Below are 19,897 nucleotides of genomic sequence, written 5' to 3' on the forward strand. Positions count from 1 at the left end.
CAACACTAAGCAAAAAAGTGCTGCCTTTTGTATTCGGAACCACACTGAGCAATGATGAGGAAGAGACAGCTGCATCTACAAGCACCTGTCTTCCTTTGGAAGCCAAGTGGCTCCTATTTGAATATTGCTGGAGCCTATTTTGATAACTAGGGGCCACTAGAATAGTTTTACATATCATATCATGATAGTGAGTCTTGTTATTATAGCAATCATAGCAATACTTGTTATGGGTTAGAACTAAACTCAAAAGTTTCACTAGCCCAGGTAAAGATAAAATGCCCTTGTAATGTTAAAACAATGAGGCAATTCGGAAATTTGTATTTGCCCACAAGAATTTGTACCTGCCCCTGGCAAGCGGGCTAGTGTTAAGGTCTACCCTGCTGTTTTTTTGTATTTCTGATTTCTGATTGTGAACAGTTCAGAATTTTTATGCATGTCTAAACCAAGTGGTAATAGCAGTGACATCCAAATCAGGAAAAATATAAACAACAAATGCATCAGGTGTAGCTGACAGGTGTGCTTGGTTCTAGCTGTAGTACAACCACATCATGCAGTACTGGACCGAGCAAACCAACAGTCAGTGGTGTCAGCATCAGTGAGTGAGTGAGTGAGTTGGGTTTAACGCCGCTTTTAACATTATTCCAGTTAAATCACGGTGTGTCAGATTAATGTGGGAGGAAAGCCTGAAGTGATGCAGCTCTCAGACGTTTAACACTTCGGTGAAACCCACGAGCACGGTTTGGTGCTGACAAACCTAAAAACATAATTGGGGCAAACCGGCATTCGAACCCACAATCATAGGTTTGTGGCGTGCCCAAGGGACGCAACTCTGACGACTGGGCCACTTGTGCCCCCGGTGTCAGCATCAAACCAGGTATGGTGCCAACTGGACTTGACACCCCTCAGCAATTACTGGGACAACCCAAAGTTCTGACAAACCTAGGTTGCTGACTACATTATCCAAATCTGCTCAAGTCTGCAGATAACCTGGAAGTCACTAATGGTAATGACTGTAGGGAAATCTAGGTCAATTTGTTATCAAGGTCACTTTCAAGTGTTGTCCCATTCACGGTTTGTTACGCTTATTATCCTACATGGATTAAAATCAGTTCTTTTACTTGCACATAGACTTCCCGTCATCCAAAATGTCTTAAGTGTTTAATTCAAATTTATTAATGACAGAAGAACGTCCGTCCTATTAAAAGTTGACAAAATCATGAAAATGTCCTCATGTAAACTGTCTTCAAAAACAATCACTGTCCTCTGTTTAAAGATAAAAAGCTATTAACATTTACTAAGTGTTTTGATGTTGGCTTGTGGACAAATATCTAGTCTATATTACCATATTTTCCATATTTTAACTATAGTGTGCATTTTAACTATAGTGTGCACTCCAGTTTAACATGCATCCCCCTTTGGGGAATGCAGTACATTGGAAATCTGTTTGTAGCATTATGCGCAGTAAAATGCTACATCGTGTTGCTTCAGATGAACAAACAGGAGATAAAAAAACTTGGTCAATGAATACGGCTTGGGATCAAATTAATCTCGGTCAAAAAGATATTATGTAAACACATACAAGTGTTGCATCATTAAATTACGAAATAATACTTGTCTGCTTGTCAAAAGCAGTTTTTACACTGCACCTGAGAAAGAATTAATGACGAAGTTTTCCGACATGTATGCAGGTAGGTTTAGATGTTGATGTCATTCTTTGTCTGCCAAACGCTAACAACCACTAATGGGGCCTTATGTAGTCTGTCTTACAGACCCTAATACAAATATATCAAATACAGCCCATGCAAGTCTACAATGTTTGGCAAGTCTAGATTTATTCAGTATCTGAAAATGAAGATAGTCTCTGGGCTCCTTTTTATTAAATTTTTATAAATATAATTTAACAAGTGTTGTTGTTTTTTCTGTACGATAGGTTCATTTCAGAGACTAGATGTTAGTATAGGGCCTTATATTAATTAAATTCACTTGTCCGTAATTTGTTTAATATCATCATATTTGAACATCCAAGTTGATAAATAATGCTTCAATAGCTGACCACATTACATAAATATTTAGCAAGGGGTTTGGGTCTGCAAGTTTGACAGTGAAACTTACTAAGGATGTTTAATCTGGGTCTTTGGGATTTTGGATCGACAAATTAGAAGAATATAAACATCTAACAAGGATATTAGGTCAGGACTGGGACAAGTCCAAATTTACCATCTGGATACCTGACCCCCTATTACATGACCTTACCAGGGTACCTGACCCCCTATTACATGACCCTACCCGGGTACCTGACCCCCTATTACTTGACCTTACCCGGGTACCTGACCCCCTATCACATGACCCTACCCGGGTACCTGACCCCCTATCACATGACCCTACCCGGGTACCTGACCCCCTATCACATGAACCTACCCGGGTACCCAATGTCAGTATTTAGTGTCAAGTACAAAAGTTCACATTGGGAATTGTTTTACCTGAGCCCTGGCAAAACGTATATAGCTACACATACAAAAGGATCTGATCATGCATACACTGAAGTAGACTCAAGCTTTATGTTTATTTAAACATATAACAAAAGGAATGTGTGCATTGTCTGAAAAAAAATATGAACGTTATTAATGGTTAATTTTTATCATTAAAGAATATGTCATGTGACCAATCACGGGTCCAGGTCCTTACTCAGTACCCACCCAACCCAATTCCCCGAGTTACCCATACCAACCCTAGTTGGGTCTACTGAGGTGTAGGGTCTGGGAGTAAGAGAGTATATCAGACTTACCAAGGGTGTTGGGTCTGCGAGTTAGTGAGTATTTGATACAGTAGCTGCTGACTCTTTCGATCTCCAGCTGCATTTAGCCTTCCCGCCTGTGTCGGCCGGCATCACACCGTCCTCTCTCATCGAAGTCTACACATCACAACTAACACATATTGCACAATCCTCTTCCTATATAAATGCATAATTCAGCATGTCTAACAACTTGCAAGAGATAGACCACGGCAGTTCGGCTTTCTTCGCATGTGTCCAACAGGTTGGACCAGTACCAAGGTCCTTCTGCGGCAAACAGCTAGTGTTCAATGCAGTCTAGATATAGCCACACAATCACACTTGCCCCAGACAGGGCCAAGTCAAGTGAATAAAGTCAAATAGACCTAATGCTATATACTATACACACAATCTCAAATCCCAGCTCACGGAATTGAAACTGACAAAACTGAGTTAATATCTCACTAGACCGCACAAGTTAATGTCTTTGTCTGGTCCTACAATCTTCCCTGGTGACAAATGACAGACAGTTCCTGAATTCATAAAGGACTTCCATCAATAGCTGAAGTTCCCATCCAATATGGAGGTTTCATTGATCATTGGATTCCAAAATCATTATCACGCTCTGGTCCCAAGTCAGCAATAATCAATTCATCATAAACTCATTTCATCAAGACGAAAACTGAAAATCTCTGGCCATCGAGAGCTACTTCACAATATGTAAATATTTAGATACTAATACACAAGCTTGCATTCCACAGCTCTAGGCTGATGAACCAACAGGAGTTAGCACCATACCATATGGCCTACACAGCTCGACTACTGTCGACCGGACTTGGTCATTGTAACCTTGAACGTTCCAATAACTCGACGAAGCACTTCCTACAGCCTATAGAACTGCGGTGGACATTACTTGTAGCACATCGGAGACTCCATGACTACGAACATGACCACCGAGGTTTTCAGACCTGTCGTCTTCTGCAGAAAACAACTCTGAGACAAGGAATCTGGCGTGGACTCCTCAAAGGATGGGAGAAATGCCAGGGAGCGATGATTTGCATGTGAAGTAATTGAACTGGCATCCAGAAATCAATAGAAACTGACTGTGCCCTGCCTTGCCATGAAAACAAGCACAGGTTGATGACGAAAATATTTTCAACTCATTACCCACACATAAAAGTTGGCATCAGATTTTCTGCATAGAGGGCCTTTCTACCACGAGGAGGGTGCAGCACCTTGCAAGACCTTATCTCAGACTGCACATTTTCCCATAGCCTGGCATTCTGCACACAGCCATTCCTCCATTGATCTGAGTTCTGGTCCCCATCTCCAGCTACCACGCCATTCCATGGGACTGACTGACTGACAGGCTAGAGCTGATAAGTTAGAACCAGTAGGTGGTGCGGGCAGGGCAGGGAGGGAGGGAGTGTATTAACATATAGATCCATTATTGTACATTAGCAACGCTGTTCATTTCCCTATTGGAATATTCCCTAACTGTCAACATTTACTTCACCAGCCACTTACATGCACACTGTTTAAACAATATTCATCAGACTCAACATTGGAAAACTGCTGAAGTTGATACACAGATGATTCATATTAATGGACCCTGGGGTACTTGTTGATTTATTGACCAACTGACTTCAATAGCAGCAAAGAAACTGGCGTAATAATTGAGGAGCATGTCCTTAGCATATCATCAGTTGATTATTAATTAAATATCTTCCTGGGTGGTATATATTTATTATTTTGAGCCATATACAAAACACCTGTCTCTTGCAGTTATTTGCAATCGGATCCTAATGGTAAGAAATAATACTTAGAAATAATTTGCGCGAGTCTGTGCAAAAAACTTGAGCCTACTGTCCCAAACTTCATTTATTAAACATGTTAAACACAACATTTTGCCTCAGAAACAGTAAGAAGCATGCCATTGTGAGATAGGGAGAGAAACAAAATTCAAATATGAGACATATCGATCAATACTGGTTTCCTGGCCCATTTCTGGTTTGAAAGACAATTTAAAGATACAGGAAGAATGTCTGGCCATCTCCTACCTATGCGGCCCGTGAAGGTTCGGGGTAGAATAGGTCTTCAGCAACCCATGCATGCCGTAAAAGGCGACAATGCTAATGTTGTAAGAGGTGACTAACAGGAGCACTTGGTTGATGCATGTCATCGATCCCAATTGTGTGGATCGATGCTCATGATTTCAATCACTGGATTGTCTGGTCCAGACTCAATTATTTACAGACCGCCGTCATATAGCTGGAATATTGCTGAGTGCGGCGTAAAACAACAAACCAACCAACCAACCAACCAACCAACCTACCTATTCTTGCTGGTACCCATGCTTGCTGGTTACAAGCACGCGGTACAAGTCATATATTCAGTAAGACTCACAAAAACATAAGAGCTGACAGGCAAAAGAAATTATTCACCTGAAAATTGGACTTGAACAAATTTTTTACAAAAGTTCTCAAAACGTTACTACCCTGATAACAGTTGCTGAAACACTGAAAACTTAAGGTATATGTTGCGTAGTAACATAAGTTTAACTTCCGGTCGGGCTGGCTGTTCACACAGCCGGAACTTATGTGAGTTTTTCCAGCAGCCAGGCGGCCTGAAACTTTCCCTCAGGAATGGGGATCCTTGGTGATTGGCGATCAGACTCTGTGTTTGCTTATCTCAAAATGCCAGCCGAGAGACAATGTGATCTTTTGCAACGTTTCCTATACCATCCATAATCTATAACATGTTATCTTGTTTTCCTTACAAGTACAAAATTTTGGGTTGGGCGTTTCTCATGCTTATCTATGACATTGCATACTGCAAAGTTTGCCAAGATATTGTTTGCCTTGCATCAGCAACCAACTGACCAACTGTTAAACTAGTTGGTATCAGCATTCAACTGTTATTAGACAATGTTGTCATTTTGTGTAGTTTAGTTGAATAAATGTTATTGTGCCCGAACCGGAGTTTAAGGTCCCAAACATAACTATGATAGCTTTACCAAGACATCACCATCGAATAATCATTTCTTGTTTGTTTCATTTCAAGCCATACCCTACTTTGGTCTATCAGGAATAGAAGCTGGGCCAGCAAGAACTCCACATCAGTGGCTAGTGGGCAACAGGTCATACAGTCAAAAACACACTTGTCAAGAATGTCAACAATTTTAAATATCCTGGGGTATATATATAGACACAGACACTGACAGACACTGGCTGGCACGCACGCCCGCCCGCCCGCCCGCCCGCACGCACGCTAGCACGCACGCACGCACGCACGCGGTCAAACACGCACGCGGTCAAACATGCACGCGGTCAAACACACATCATGCACATGGGCAGGAAGAATATTTAACTTGTATTTCAGTGTGATGGAATATGACTTTGGCTGGCCAATTATTTGGTGGGCCAGTTATTCAACCAGATAATCAGTAATCATGGCGATCGTTATTACTTCAATATGACCTTGACAGAAAACTGGAAAACCTAGAGATATCTTCACGTAAATCAGGTAAATACCATTTTCATAATTCATCATGCCTTACGCAGACACAAAGTACAATCTTCAAACACAAGATACCGAACATTTGCTGAAATACAATCAGTTTCTGATAATCTGCCTCTTTGTCTTCCCAATAAGAAAGTAACTGCACAATCACTCCTTTCCAGTAAAATCATAATTCACAATAAAACAGCCAGGGAGCAACATAAAGAAGACGGTTTATGGCAGTACCAGCAAGCAGCTGATATTTTTTCAAATTAAGAAATGGCAATTTCCATTTCTTTTTCAGAAGTCACACAAAAGTCATTTCTGAAATGTCCTTTTGCAGCAATAATATACAAATGAAGAAAAGCTATGGATTTGATGTAATATATAGAAGCTGTTGTTTCCACGTTAGTGCAATAACAGGGGAAGGGAGGTAACTCTGCCCCACATAAATTAAGAGGTTTTGTAATGGCAGTTCAGAGAATGATCATCATGAATCATAACAGGGATGTCCCATTAACTGGTTGTATTAAACCAAAAACTGTTGGTATAGCATATAATCAAGTATGGACCTGTCTAAACGGCACATCAAAATTGGTATGTACTAAACACATGGCACAAAAAGTATTACACGGTTTAGTTGAATGTCTGACTTGAACAAGGCAAAATCCAGTCATCAGGAGCATCAGCTCCATATTGTCAGCCTAAGTGAGTTCTGACTTGGATCAGACAAACCATTGCTTGAAGGCGTTAGCACTGATCCATGTAATTTGCATAAGATGACATGAATCAGGTTATGGCAGTGACTGCATTTTAGTGGGTAGACGAATAACCAGTGACTATCACAGGGAATGTGCCCGCAACAAACTGCATTAGGACAATTTCTGTAGTCTTTCATCAACTTTTGATGACATCCTTCTGTAGATATATTTACCACATTTGAAACTATCTTCAGGACATTTTCAGCGATGATCAGTGAATGTCCTAGAAAGCGTATAAATCTGAAACCCTGCAATCCATACCACACATCATCCAATTCCCGTGGTGGTTACTTTCCAGGTAAGAATGGAGTTACTATCCCTAATAGACATCCAACTCTCAGATAGATATACACTTCACCCAGCAAGAGTGTACAAAGCAGAATCTCATAATACATAACTCAAGATACATGCCCAAAAGGTACTAACTACTAAGGCCTAAGTTTAACAATTACAATAAGCTGATAAAAAAATTCACAAGTTGAGGAAAAACTTTGAAGTATACTGAACAAAAAAAGATTGGAATCATGAAGTATTGTTATATATATGAAATACAAAATTGTGTGCTCAGTATCCACTACACAAAATATCCCCTAAAACTTTCTTCATTCCTAAGTTTTTTTGTTCAGCATATTTTTCTAAAATGTTCAGGTTGAGCTTTCACCAGCCTACCAATCTGGTTTTCAAACTCACAACAAGCAGCTCTTGGGGACAGATCTAAGAGCTATGACTATTATAAGTCTATGATAAGGTATGGCAGCTACGGTAGTCGTAGTGCTCAGGTTGCCTTAACAAATGTGGTCCTGGCAACACAGGGATACAACTTCAGCACAGAGCCTGGACCACACTTGGACCACACTTGGACCACACTTGGACCACACTTGGGCCACACTTGGACCACACTTGGGCCACACTTGGGCCACACTTGGGCCACACTTGGGGCACACCTGGACAACACTTGGGTCACACCTGGACCACACTTGGGTCACACCTGGACCACACCTGGGGCACACTTGGGGCACACCTGGACCACACCTGGGGCACACCTGGGGCACACCTGGACCACACCTGGGGCACACCTGGACCACACCTGGGGCACACCTGGACCACAATTGGGCCACACTTGGGGTACACTTGGGGTACACTTGGGGCACACCTGGACCACACCTGGGGCACACTTGAACCACCCATGACACCTTTATGGAAATTGTGAAGTTCTACAGATCTAAAACATTGTAATGAAATGGGAGCTAAATATTCTAGAAATAAAGGAAAATTGTACATACCTTTTGTTCCTTTCTTTTTCTTTGTGCCTTTCTTCTTCTTGCCATCCTCCCCGATGTCTGCACCTTGTGACATGTTGCCTGGCAGGAGACGAGCGATTGACCCACCAACATTCGTCAGCTGTTCTTCTCCATAACCAAACGGAGGCTTGCGGCTCAAGAAAGTGCCTTGTTTCTGGAAACCCCCACTTTCTGCCTCTTCTGGAGTTCGAGAGTAGCTAGAATAGCGATTGTTCCTATTGAAAGGGAAGCAGACCTGGTCATCAACACTTCTAGTACCTCTTGTCATAGTGCAGTCTGAGCTCATGAACCTTCTCTGCTGTTCCGTGTGACAGTACTCCTCATCATCGCTCTCGTTCTGCAAGACGGTATACGGAATATGATCCCCCTTGCCATACAAGGCCTTGTGGATGCCCCCCTGTGGGATTTCGTGATGGCTAAAGGTCTTCATCTCAATCCCATCTTCCTCCAGAGGGCTGGTCACGTTATATTCATTTGTACTAGAGGCATCACTACGGGGAGACTCAATGGAGCTCTTGTCGGACTCAACATCGATAACTTCATCGAAATCTGGATTGACCGTATGACTGATCTTCACAGCATCACTTTTCTTGATGCTTTCTTCGGTTGGAAAGTAGTCATAGACACCCCTTTCGGAATCACTTCCTTCAAAGTCGCACCAGCTTTCGGCACCCTTACCTGATGAAGGTAGGCCTGAATCTCGTTCAGCATCCTCTCCTTTCACGTGACTACCCAACATGAAGTTTGTGTGGCTGTAGCTACGCTTATTTCCCTCTGTGCCGCCATCATCCTCATCTTCTCCACTCCAATCATCCGAGCCAGGCCCGCTGGTGGCATCTAAACTACTCATCTTGGGCCGACTTTGTGCAAGACTGAACTCACGGGCGCTTAAAACCAATACATTAAACTTGTCTTGTGGGAGCTCGGCTATCCGACGTGCTCGTTCCTTTATCTTGTCCAACTGCAAAGAAGAAAGAATTTGTTTAGACATTATTCCAACAAAGTAACCAATAGTCAAGAAGACAGTTATGAATGCATAGCTAAGACATGTTAGAGACAGAAAAAGAATTGGATTTAACATTACTATTTTAGCAATGTCACACAATGTATTTAAAGTGGGAAGAAAGCTCACTAAAAAATCCAGCATGGGTATGGTGCTGTCAGACCATGGATCATAATTTGGGTGAGTCTGGGATTTGAGCACAGATACAATATCATGTTTGTTTGTTTTTAGCCATGCTCAGCAATATTCCAGCTATATGACGGCGAGCTGTAAATAATCGAGTCTGGATCAGACAATGCAGTGATTGAGATAAGATGACATGCATCGACAAGTCAGCGAGCCTGACGACCCGATCCCATTAGTTGCCTAGTCACCTCTTATGGCAAGCATGGGTTGCTGAAGATCTATTATAACCCGCATCTTCACGGGTTGAACACCATTACCTAAATACTGTTAATTTTGGTTGCTATTTTCAACATGAATGAGATCTACAAACACCAGCCATATCAACTCAAAATTATACAATCCGATTATTAAAGGGAAAACAATACACAACACTACGATGTACTACAATGTGGCCTTCGATACAATACACTATACATACAGACCTATATCATGATGCATGACAACACCAAATCAATGTATCAATGTGGTGAATCGAACCGGGGTCTTTAGGTTGATGAGGGAAACCTTTAACCCAGAGGCTAACCCACCGCCATATACATTTGTGTCTCGGCCAGACCAATGAGTGGCTGGTAACATGAGCCATGGTACATTCGCATTGTGACCTCACAATCATGACATGCATCACATTGTGACCTCACAATCATGACATGCATCTCATTGCGACCTCACAATCATGAAGAATATCACATTGCGACCTCACAATCATGAAACATATCACATTGCGACCTCACAATCATGAAAAATATCACATTGTGACCTCACAATCATGAAATATATCACATTGTGACCTCACAATCATGAAATGCATCACATTGTGACCTCACAATCATGAAATGTATCATATTGTGACTATTATGAAATTTATCATATTGTGACCCGACTATCATGAAATGTATCATTGTGACCTCACTATCATAACTGATATATATATGTAAACTGGCGGGCAAAAATATACAAGATGACCAAAAAACAGTCACTAAAACACTGCAAACTTACAGTCCAAAACACAACTATGAAACCCATATAAAATACATCACCACTGAATTACCATTTCATGTATGCACTTCTAAATTTCTTAATACTGACCACCAGGTAGGATAAGAGTAAGTACCATCTTTTAATGTCTGTTAGTATGATGAGCCTAGGATCGAACAACTGACCCTTCAGCTCTCCCTGCACACGCTCTATCCTATAGATGGATAGGCAGTCAGGTGAGCTAAAACATTTAGCGAGGGTCCCTAAATTCAAACAATGTAGAAGCAAACATCCAGGTTCCCCCCTAATTTTGAACACTTTACTCCCCAGCAAGTTGTGATGTATCACACTATACATGCTGTACATGGGTGTTGATACGATACATTGATGATACACACTATAACGTTTGTTACGATTTCAATCTTGACTTCAGAAATGGTTGCCCATATATGGGATTTGAACTCTTAGCAAATCTATATATCAAAATTTCCATACTATTTAATAAACACGTACCAAGGAGAAACAAGTTGTCAATACAACAGTTTAGTATTGGTAATAGCACCATTTCATATCATGAATATAATTACATATTTCCTAATGGGTAGTAACTACCGTATTTTCTTGAGTATAGTGCACACTTTTTTAAAAAAAACCCACAGCTGTGTAGAAGACGGTGCGCATTATACACGAATTAATGAGTTTTGATGTTTTTTCCCCCATGGAAAGACAGTACCGTGAGCACGTAACACCGGAAATACCATGTCAACAAATCCATACTGAAGTATACTGGGGTATTGGCAATACACTGATGTATGACAGCAGCCAGATATCCGTACATCAAGGAGGCAGCTCCTGCACGTGTCACATGCCCAGTATTGCATCATCATGTCCTTACCATGTTTATCAACTATCACAGCACTAACAGACAGGTATCTCATATAGGGCATTCGATCCATGGCACTGTCAATAATGTTAATACTGATGACAATGTTTTGACATTCATAACCAATAAAATGTAACGCAAATCCTTTAACATATTGATAAAACCTTCTATTCAAATGTTGTTAATAATACAATTTTATTTATCAAGATTACTTACAAGGTCATTCTTCTTGAACATTACATTTGGAGATGACTCTTATGCCACCTACGAGGGTATGTAAACATGGTAAAATTCACTGCACACAGGTCACATGACCAAATGAGTATTTTGGTGAATAAAAATTTGTCCGAAAAGAAACATCCAGCTCCATATAAAGCAATTTATATCCTACACAGAAGCAGTAGAAAGTCCCAGGTGTTATCACATGGCCATACAGTATTGATATTGTATTGCAACAGAAAGCTGGCCAAGGGACAATGACTATCGAAATATGAACCCCACTCATATCAATAAAAGAGTCCAACTGGCGGAAGGGAGGTAACTCTGATTGACACCACCTCTGTGGGGCCTCATGCTCTGATCTCCCAACCGGAAACTTACACTGCACATCAGGTCTGCATCCAGCTCAACAAAGAGATCTTGATTTTCTTTGATTGTTTTATCATTGCAATGTAACATTATATGAACTAAATTTGACTTTTGATTTTTACTTATCAAAGGTTTTAATTTGGAAAGCAAAAGTATTTTCAGCATGGTCAGACTAACAACAAGTGCAATAACACACCAAAAAAAACTAGTAATAATAAACAGATTTGCCTGAAGCAATTGGGATACCTAAAAATAGGACAAATTGCTTGGGTGAATGTGCAAGTGGTCAAAACTTTCATGGATAGAGGTCAACAGCAATGTGTGTGAAATACAGGCCACAGGCCCATAATACAATGGAAATATACTGTATATATATTTGCATGCTGAGTAGATTTAATAATGATTTACCTTTCAACACTGTGTTTCCGTTCAAATGTTCATTACTTGGGAGAGAAATTTACCTAAGCTTTTTAAAATTTGTTCGTTTTCAGCTGACATAAGTCTTATAAAATTCTCAATAGAGGGAGGGGTAACTCTAGAGTACTGGTCACAAATCATAAGAACATGGAATTCATCTTCAACATGGTTATGTGAAATACTAACCAGCTGGGACAGCTCGGACAGCTCAATATGTTTTTACTAGCCAATTTTAGATTTGAGGAGCCAATTCTATTTTACACAACCAAATGAATGAATAAATATTGCATTACATCGCATCAGCAGTTTTACAGCTATAAGCAGCAAATCAGAAATCAGCCATTTAAAATCTAGCTACCGACCATTCTTACTGGAAATTCCCATTTTGAACTTTCATATTTCACACTTTAATTACAACATTATAGCTCACTAGACATAAATTAAGTTAGCCAGTTGGGCAAGTTTGATTTAATCTTCACAAGTTAGAAAGAAAATTAAGTAGCCAAGGGCTATCAGCACGTACTTACTTCACACACTGGAAATCCTTGCCATTCAGAGTACACAACTGTGTCAACTATCCAGCGACACTGATATCCATAGCCCATTGGGTTATCGTGTCGGTTTCAAAATGGATTATGACGTTAACAGTGTTACCACACAGCATTGTATATCAAGTAATATTGATGACATTGTGTACACAAGAATTATAGTCCACCAGTTCTGACAATCACTGAATGATGTTTAACCACAGTCAGCAGTATTGGATTCTCGATAATCCAGTGTATTACATCTCAATTCAATAATGAGTGAGTGAGTGAGTGAGTGAGTGAGTGCGTGAGTGAGTATGTCTTTACACCGCTTTTAGCAATATTCCAGCAATATCACGGCGGGGGACACCAGAAATGGGCTTCACACATAGTACCCATGTCGGGAATCGAATCCGGGTCTTCGATGTGAGGAGCGAACGCTTAACCACTAGGCTACCCGCCCCGATTCAATAATGAAAAAGACTGCCTTCATTTACCACCATCACGTATATGGGACACCCAAAATAGTCCTCCAATCAACTTTCACTCACATGCGAAAGAAAATCTGTGCAAAAATACTAATAGTATGGCCATGAAAAAATGTCACTTCCTAAACATTGATGTAGCAGCATATGGGTCCAGGGTATTTATCAAAATGGAATGGGGAGTATATGACACTTGATAGCTACATCTGTAAATGAGTGAGTCAGACCTAGTGTTTGAAATAATTTAAAAACCCAACAAGATAGTCGGACAGGTGACCAATAAGTGCTGCCTGCCCATCGTCAAAGTTCCCTTCAGACATAATAAATATTGAAAATATGCAATAAAAATAAGAGACAAATAGCATCTTGATTCAGTTGAAATCATGCAAACAATTACTTGAGAATCTACAATCGTATAGTTGACAAAGTCAAACCAGGTAAATGACCCAACATTTCTCTTAGCCCATGTCAAAATAGCTGCAATGGAAATTCTAAAATAAACATTTCTAAAACTCCTTTAATATCAAATGGTACTAGTTCAGTATGCGCTTTATATATCATGTATATAGACATGCAATGTTTGGCAAGGAAATATTTAACAGTTTATTTGTTATACTCCTTAAGTCCAATCCTGTCTGATAGACATGCAAAGTTTCGTAGAGAAATATTTAACTGTTTCTGAGTTATGCTCCGGAAACGATTTTGGGACCCACACACACACGCACACACACGCACACACACACGGACGGACGGAACCCATTTCTATATCCCCCGCCAACTTTGTTGGGGCGGGGGATAACAAGGAGTTGTAATAAAACTGAATACATAAGTTTTCTTAAAATCATCTGCCAGACAGTCGGGCAGTAGGAGGAAAATTCCTGCAGCCCGACAGAAAAGTTACCAGCCACGGGCAGGGGGTTATTTCAGACACTGGCCAGACCAGAAAAACCACTAAGATGATAGCACTGACAACACACACTGTTAAGGTAAAGTGACACAATCAGCAAATTATAACCAGCTGATACCTATAATGACTGGCTCCTGGAACAAGTATGGGGCACTGGGGACCTGTTTTGCCAGAGAATCCAAAAAGAGCTTGCTATTACTGAATATCCAAGGACACACCTTCACCTTTGGGGTGATGAGCACCCTTCCCTGTCTACAATGCCCAGATCTCTCATTCCCATATGTCAAAGCCTAACATGTCTGTATATTCCTGGATTCTGCGAGCTGCTATGAAAATACCTGAGGAGTCAAGGAAGACAGCTCTGCTTTCAGTCTGATATATGGATCAGGGTTTCAGATTGATACAGACCTATAGAAGAATGTCTTATAAGACTAGGGACCCTTTAAATCAAATAATAAACTATGGTGAGGACAAGTATTTTGAACACTGGTTACCAGAAATCTAGTAGGAGCAAGGACCCATTTGTAAAAAGCAATTGTGGTGCTTTATAATTCCAATTACAGTAAAGTACGGTTATAACGAACACGCTTATAACGAACTGACGGATATAACGAACTTACTTTTTTGGTCCCGACTATTTGCTGTAGTTATGTTGTATATATGCATATAACGAACTACGGTTATAACAAACTAAAATTAGTAGTTCCTTTGAGTCGTTATAACCGTAGTTTACTGTACTTACAACAGTAGTGAGTGAGTGAGTTGGGTTAAACGCCGCTTTTTAACAGTATTCCAGTTATATCGCGGCATGTCAGCTTAATGAAGAAGGAAAGCCTGAAGTGATGCACCACTTCGGTGAAACCCACGAGCACAGGTATGGTGCTGACAAACCTAGAAACCTAATTGGGGTGAACCAGGATTTGAACCCACAATCATAGGTTTCTGGTGTGCCCAAGGGACGCAACTCTGCACTGCAAATCGCGGTGCCTTAGACAATTAGGCTACTCGTGCCCCACTTACAACAGTAATGGTGCTAAGATGGCTTTGTGAAAATGGGCCTTGGCGACTCAGATAATATACAGTTCTCACAGCATCCATCTTAATTAACAAATATCCTGATATAACGAATCATTGTCAGCCTGTGCTTATACAGTTGAAGCCTGGAGCCTGAAGCCTGAGTCTAGTAAAATTCTGTTTGGTCCAGTAAGATCAGGAAATAATAGTCCACATAACACTAAAATCTACTGAAAATGATGGTGGGAGCCAGGGTTGGGTTAGTAGTCTCAAACCGTTTTGGCCCAGACTGCATTGTTAACATTGGTCATAGAAGCAAGAAAATTTATGGATGTCACTTCTTTATAATGACTATAAAAGGAACACAACGTTTCAGGGCATATACTTACTCCATCTGGTGACTGAAGGAGTAAGTACATACTCCGATACGTTGTGTTCTTCATAATAAAGAAGCTGACATCCATAAACTCTCTTCCTTATGTGTATCACTTTTAAATGCCATTCAAAGAATTGGTCATAGAGATAAACCCTTTGCACACATGTAGATGTTCCTAAAAGATTTGTCCAGAAAGCAGAAGTCCTGACAAATGAGGTTCTTGGTTCCTTACCATGCTTACTACATGTACTAATTACCAACTAACTAATTATCTACTGAACATACTGGAGTACTGCTGGTTTAACCAACTGCCAGATCCAAGGTGTATTCCACATGTATTGACGAGTACACCAATAGTGTAAGTTTAGAAGGGCAAGCTCATTAACAACACCGGTGCAGTCAATAGCTTTGAAACATGAGGAACACCTGTTGCTTGGAGACATCTGTTCTGTAAATAATGGATTCTTTCTAATGTAGATAATCATATATTCTGAAAAATCCACCAATGGTGGTCTTCTTAATTAGTTTATTGGTATCATCTGGTACTATTTGAATTCATGGAGTGATTATTTGATTCAAGTTTACTCCAAAAAAGAACTCAACTTTTGAAAATATGAAGCTCTCTTTAAGTTGAATTGTTTGATAGGAATTTCTTGGACGTTAACAGATGACAAAGTAGACACAATTTATGGATAACTTCTTTAATATAGCCCACTTTATATATTTGTTAACATGTATTTGGATACAATTAATTAAAAAAAATAAATCTTTTTTAATGTACAATTATAGCAATGATTCAAAATTGATCATTATACCATTGTCAAACAATATTTAAAAATGACAGTGGTATAAGGATCTATACCGAAATGCCATAAATAGTATAAAAATAATATTAAAGAAGTTGTTCTCCATCAATTGTGTCTACTTTGTCTCTTCAAGTTGATATTCTAAAATCAAAATGATCCTATTGTAGGTAAGCAATGTCTACACGGTGTTGATGTCGAGATAATCCGGAGGTGAATAAGGGTCAGAGATCATCTATCTACCTTGCATAGAACACACCTTGAGGCTTAGATTTCACCCATGGAATCACCCAACACTCACTGCTAAACAATGGGAGACATAACTATTAACCTAACAGTTGAGTTGTTAAATTGCAACATGCCTCAGTATCAGGGTAACAGATTCAGTATGCAGATCATGTTCTAACATGAACTAACACTACAAACTCATTTAACACAACTTACAGATATCCAGAGTATTACTTACATTTGTTGCACAAATACACAGTGTTTTAGGTCCCTGGGTGTGAATTAGTGCACAGGGGGTGGTTAGAAGTCGCTGGTGCATTGAAGCTGAAGTGGCTGAAGCACTAGCAACAAGTGTGTTTCATGTGACCAGTGGAGTCATCATTTAGCCATCTTGATATGTTATAAATGATCATTTAATAGTACCAGGACGTGAATGTATTGTTGGGGGGATTAAGCAAGGCCCTGGTCGGTTGGAGGATTAGCAGCATGACCTAACACGAAACTAGGGATGTTTACTTGCTTGTGAAGATTTCCCTCTCGGCCGAACGCCGGCAGCTAGTCAAGGCTGCTTCACCTGTTGAAGGCTGTGCGGTGCTGTTACACTAGCTAGGGTAAACTATAGCTGCTAGGAATAGAAGCTTCATACCTCCACCTAGGTCTGTGGTAATGTGTAGGGAGGTTGTCACTTTTACACCATCTCCACTACAGCCAGTACTGGGAGCAACATCTACCACACCACGATGTCTGGTCATCAACTCAGTCTCAATGTCAAGGCTGTCTGTAAGGTCACTTCTTAAGCTTCAGCCAATCAGGCTGTTCCATTTCAGGAAAAAAGGAAACCCCCTTTGACCTGCTAGAAACTCCATGCTGCTATGTATAGCAGGAACTGTAAATGAGAAACTGAGCACACGGGAGAGTGGTCATATGTAAACTCACTGCCATGAGCCCTCTATCCCTCCCCACAGCAAATCTGTATCACAATCAAAGTAGGTCAGCTTGTTACTGGAGTATACCATGTCCAAGTGAGTGGGCGGAGAGTGGAGCTTAGCTAGCGAGCAGGCCTGGGCTAAAGACACCAGTCCAACCTACATACATGAACACAACTGCTTCAGGCTATTTTGGGCCAGCTACCTGTCATTGCTAGCCAGACCACAATTTAGTCATGTTAACCATCCAATGGAAATATACTTTCAAAGAAACAGAGCAAATGTGAGACATTTTCCAGACAGTATAAAGTGCCCTCCCCTTAAGTTAGGTCAACTGCTTGCCTACGTGGGCGCTGGCGTGTGTTGCTAGTACTCACATGGGCCACAGTGTAATGCTATCCTCCCTCTGGTTATTGTGACTTACGCATGCAAATATTTGCCTTCACATTATGTTTTCTTCAGGTGGTGGTATATATATGCTCACCTGACACATGTGGTACAACAAGAAGTGTTATCAGAACATACAAGATACAATGGCTACTATTCTACACAGGGCTGAAATCACAAGTATCATGGGATCAGGTGGTCAGGCTCGCTGACTTGGTTGATGCATGTCATCGTATCCTACTTGCGTGGATTGATACTCATGATGTCAATTACTGGATTGTCGGTCCAGACTTGATTATTTACAGACTGCAGTCATGTAGCTGGGATATTGCCCAGTGTGGCGTTAAACAAACAAACAAACAAACAAACAAACAAACAAACAAATCAAGTATCAATTTGTCATTTTTGCTTTGGTGTTTTAGATATATTCTCCTTAAATGAATAAGAAGTCATATAACATGTTCATATCTGAAATTGACCTACTGATGTATATCAGCAGACAAAATGTCACGCCTATTTGACATCAGATGAAAATTTCATGATTCTCATCATGCTCATGGTTATCAATGATCATTTCATAATTTATCAACATGATCAACATGATTAAAGATTAGTCTGAGGCTGTCATGCTAAATTAACCAGACTGAGTTGGTAAGACTTCCACCTCCTCAAAAGTATATATAATTAAAAGGATTGAAAGGCAATGCATTCATATATAACTCTTGGAGGCGGAATAGGGGCAGAAGTTTTTCCTCTCAGTTTTCCACTTCGACCAACATCTAGTCTCTTGAATGAACATATCTTACAGAAAAAAAAACAGTTGTTAAATCATCTGATTAAAATTATAATAAAAAGGAGCCCCAAGATTCTCTTCATTTTCAGATACTGCAGTAATCTTGACTAGCCAAACATTATAGACTTGATTGGGATGTATCGGATATATTTGCATCAGGGTCTGTATGACAGACTATTTTCTACTGTTAGAGTGAGTGAGTTGTGTTTAACGTCGCTTTTAACAGTGTTCAAGTTATGTCACGGCGTGTCAGCTTAATGTGGGAGGACAGCCCGAAGTGATGCAGGGCTCAGACGTTTACCACTTCGGTGAAACACACGAGCATGGTTATGGTGCTGACAAACCTAGAAACATAATCGGGGCGAACCAGGATTCCAACCCACAATCATAGGTTTCTGGCGTGCCCAAGGGAAGCAACTCTGCACAGCGAAATTGTGGCGCCTTAGACGACTGGGCCACCCGTGCCCCATCCACTGTTAGACTGAAGTATGAGTGTATCTGCTTCCTGACTATTAAACTTAGTTTAATGAAGCCCTCCTATACAACTGTCATGGCCACAAATCCATTCTTAAGTGTTTAACAGCATCCTTGTCACTACTGGCTTCAATTATATGTATCTAATTATAACTGGTTCCATTTGCATGCACATATATGTCATGTTCCTCAACCCTGTCATTCACCTGATGAAGGGGCAAGAAGCAATCTCATTAAAATCTGATCCTAATTCTCGCTATCGCTGAACAAAGATCTGAGGACATCCCACTAAGGGTCACGTCATAACGTCCTTTAATCCAACCAATCAGAGCGTCGCTTACCAGATCATGAAAGTGACAGTCGGAATGTGTTTTCTAATCATGCAACCAAAAAATATTTAACACAGGGTATTCCAAACGACAGTTAGGGGTTTTATGATTATATCCATACAATCTAGGTCATCTATACATGCTATAAGCCATTCCAGAATGTTCTTCCAGAGACCATATAATAGAGGGACGGCCCTCCCCAACAGTTTATCATAAACCATCAGCGCTACGGTCTGGCATGTAACTGATACACCCCGACACCC

General features: G+C 40.5%; 1 protein-coding gene across 5 annotated transcripts in view; it reads right to left on the reverse strand.

The window, feature by feature from the left end:
* The window catches only part of LOC125380105, an 84,609-nt gene that overhangs the window by 50,441 nt on the left and 14,271 nt on the right, over nt 1-19,897 (reverse strand). For 3 of the 5 annotated variants that reach the window (XM_048396373.1, XM_048396375.1, XM_048396376.1), the window contains exon 2: nt 8,316-9,294. In XM_048396373.1, the coding sequence (XP_048252330.1) occupies nt 8,316-9,294 (979 nt within the window). The other 2 variants (XM_048396374.1, XM_048396377.1) reach the window with 2 other exon arrangements.

This window comes from Haliotis rufescens, unplaced genomic scaffold, assembly GCF_023055435.1.
Source record: "Haliotis rufescens isolate VD_foot unplaced genomic scaffold, xgHalRufe1.0.p SCAF_15, whole genome shotgun sequence".
NCBI lineage: Eukaryota > Metazoa > Mollusca > Gastropoda > Lepetellida > Haliotidae > Haliotis > Haliotis rufescens.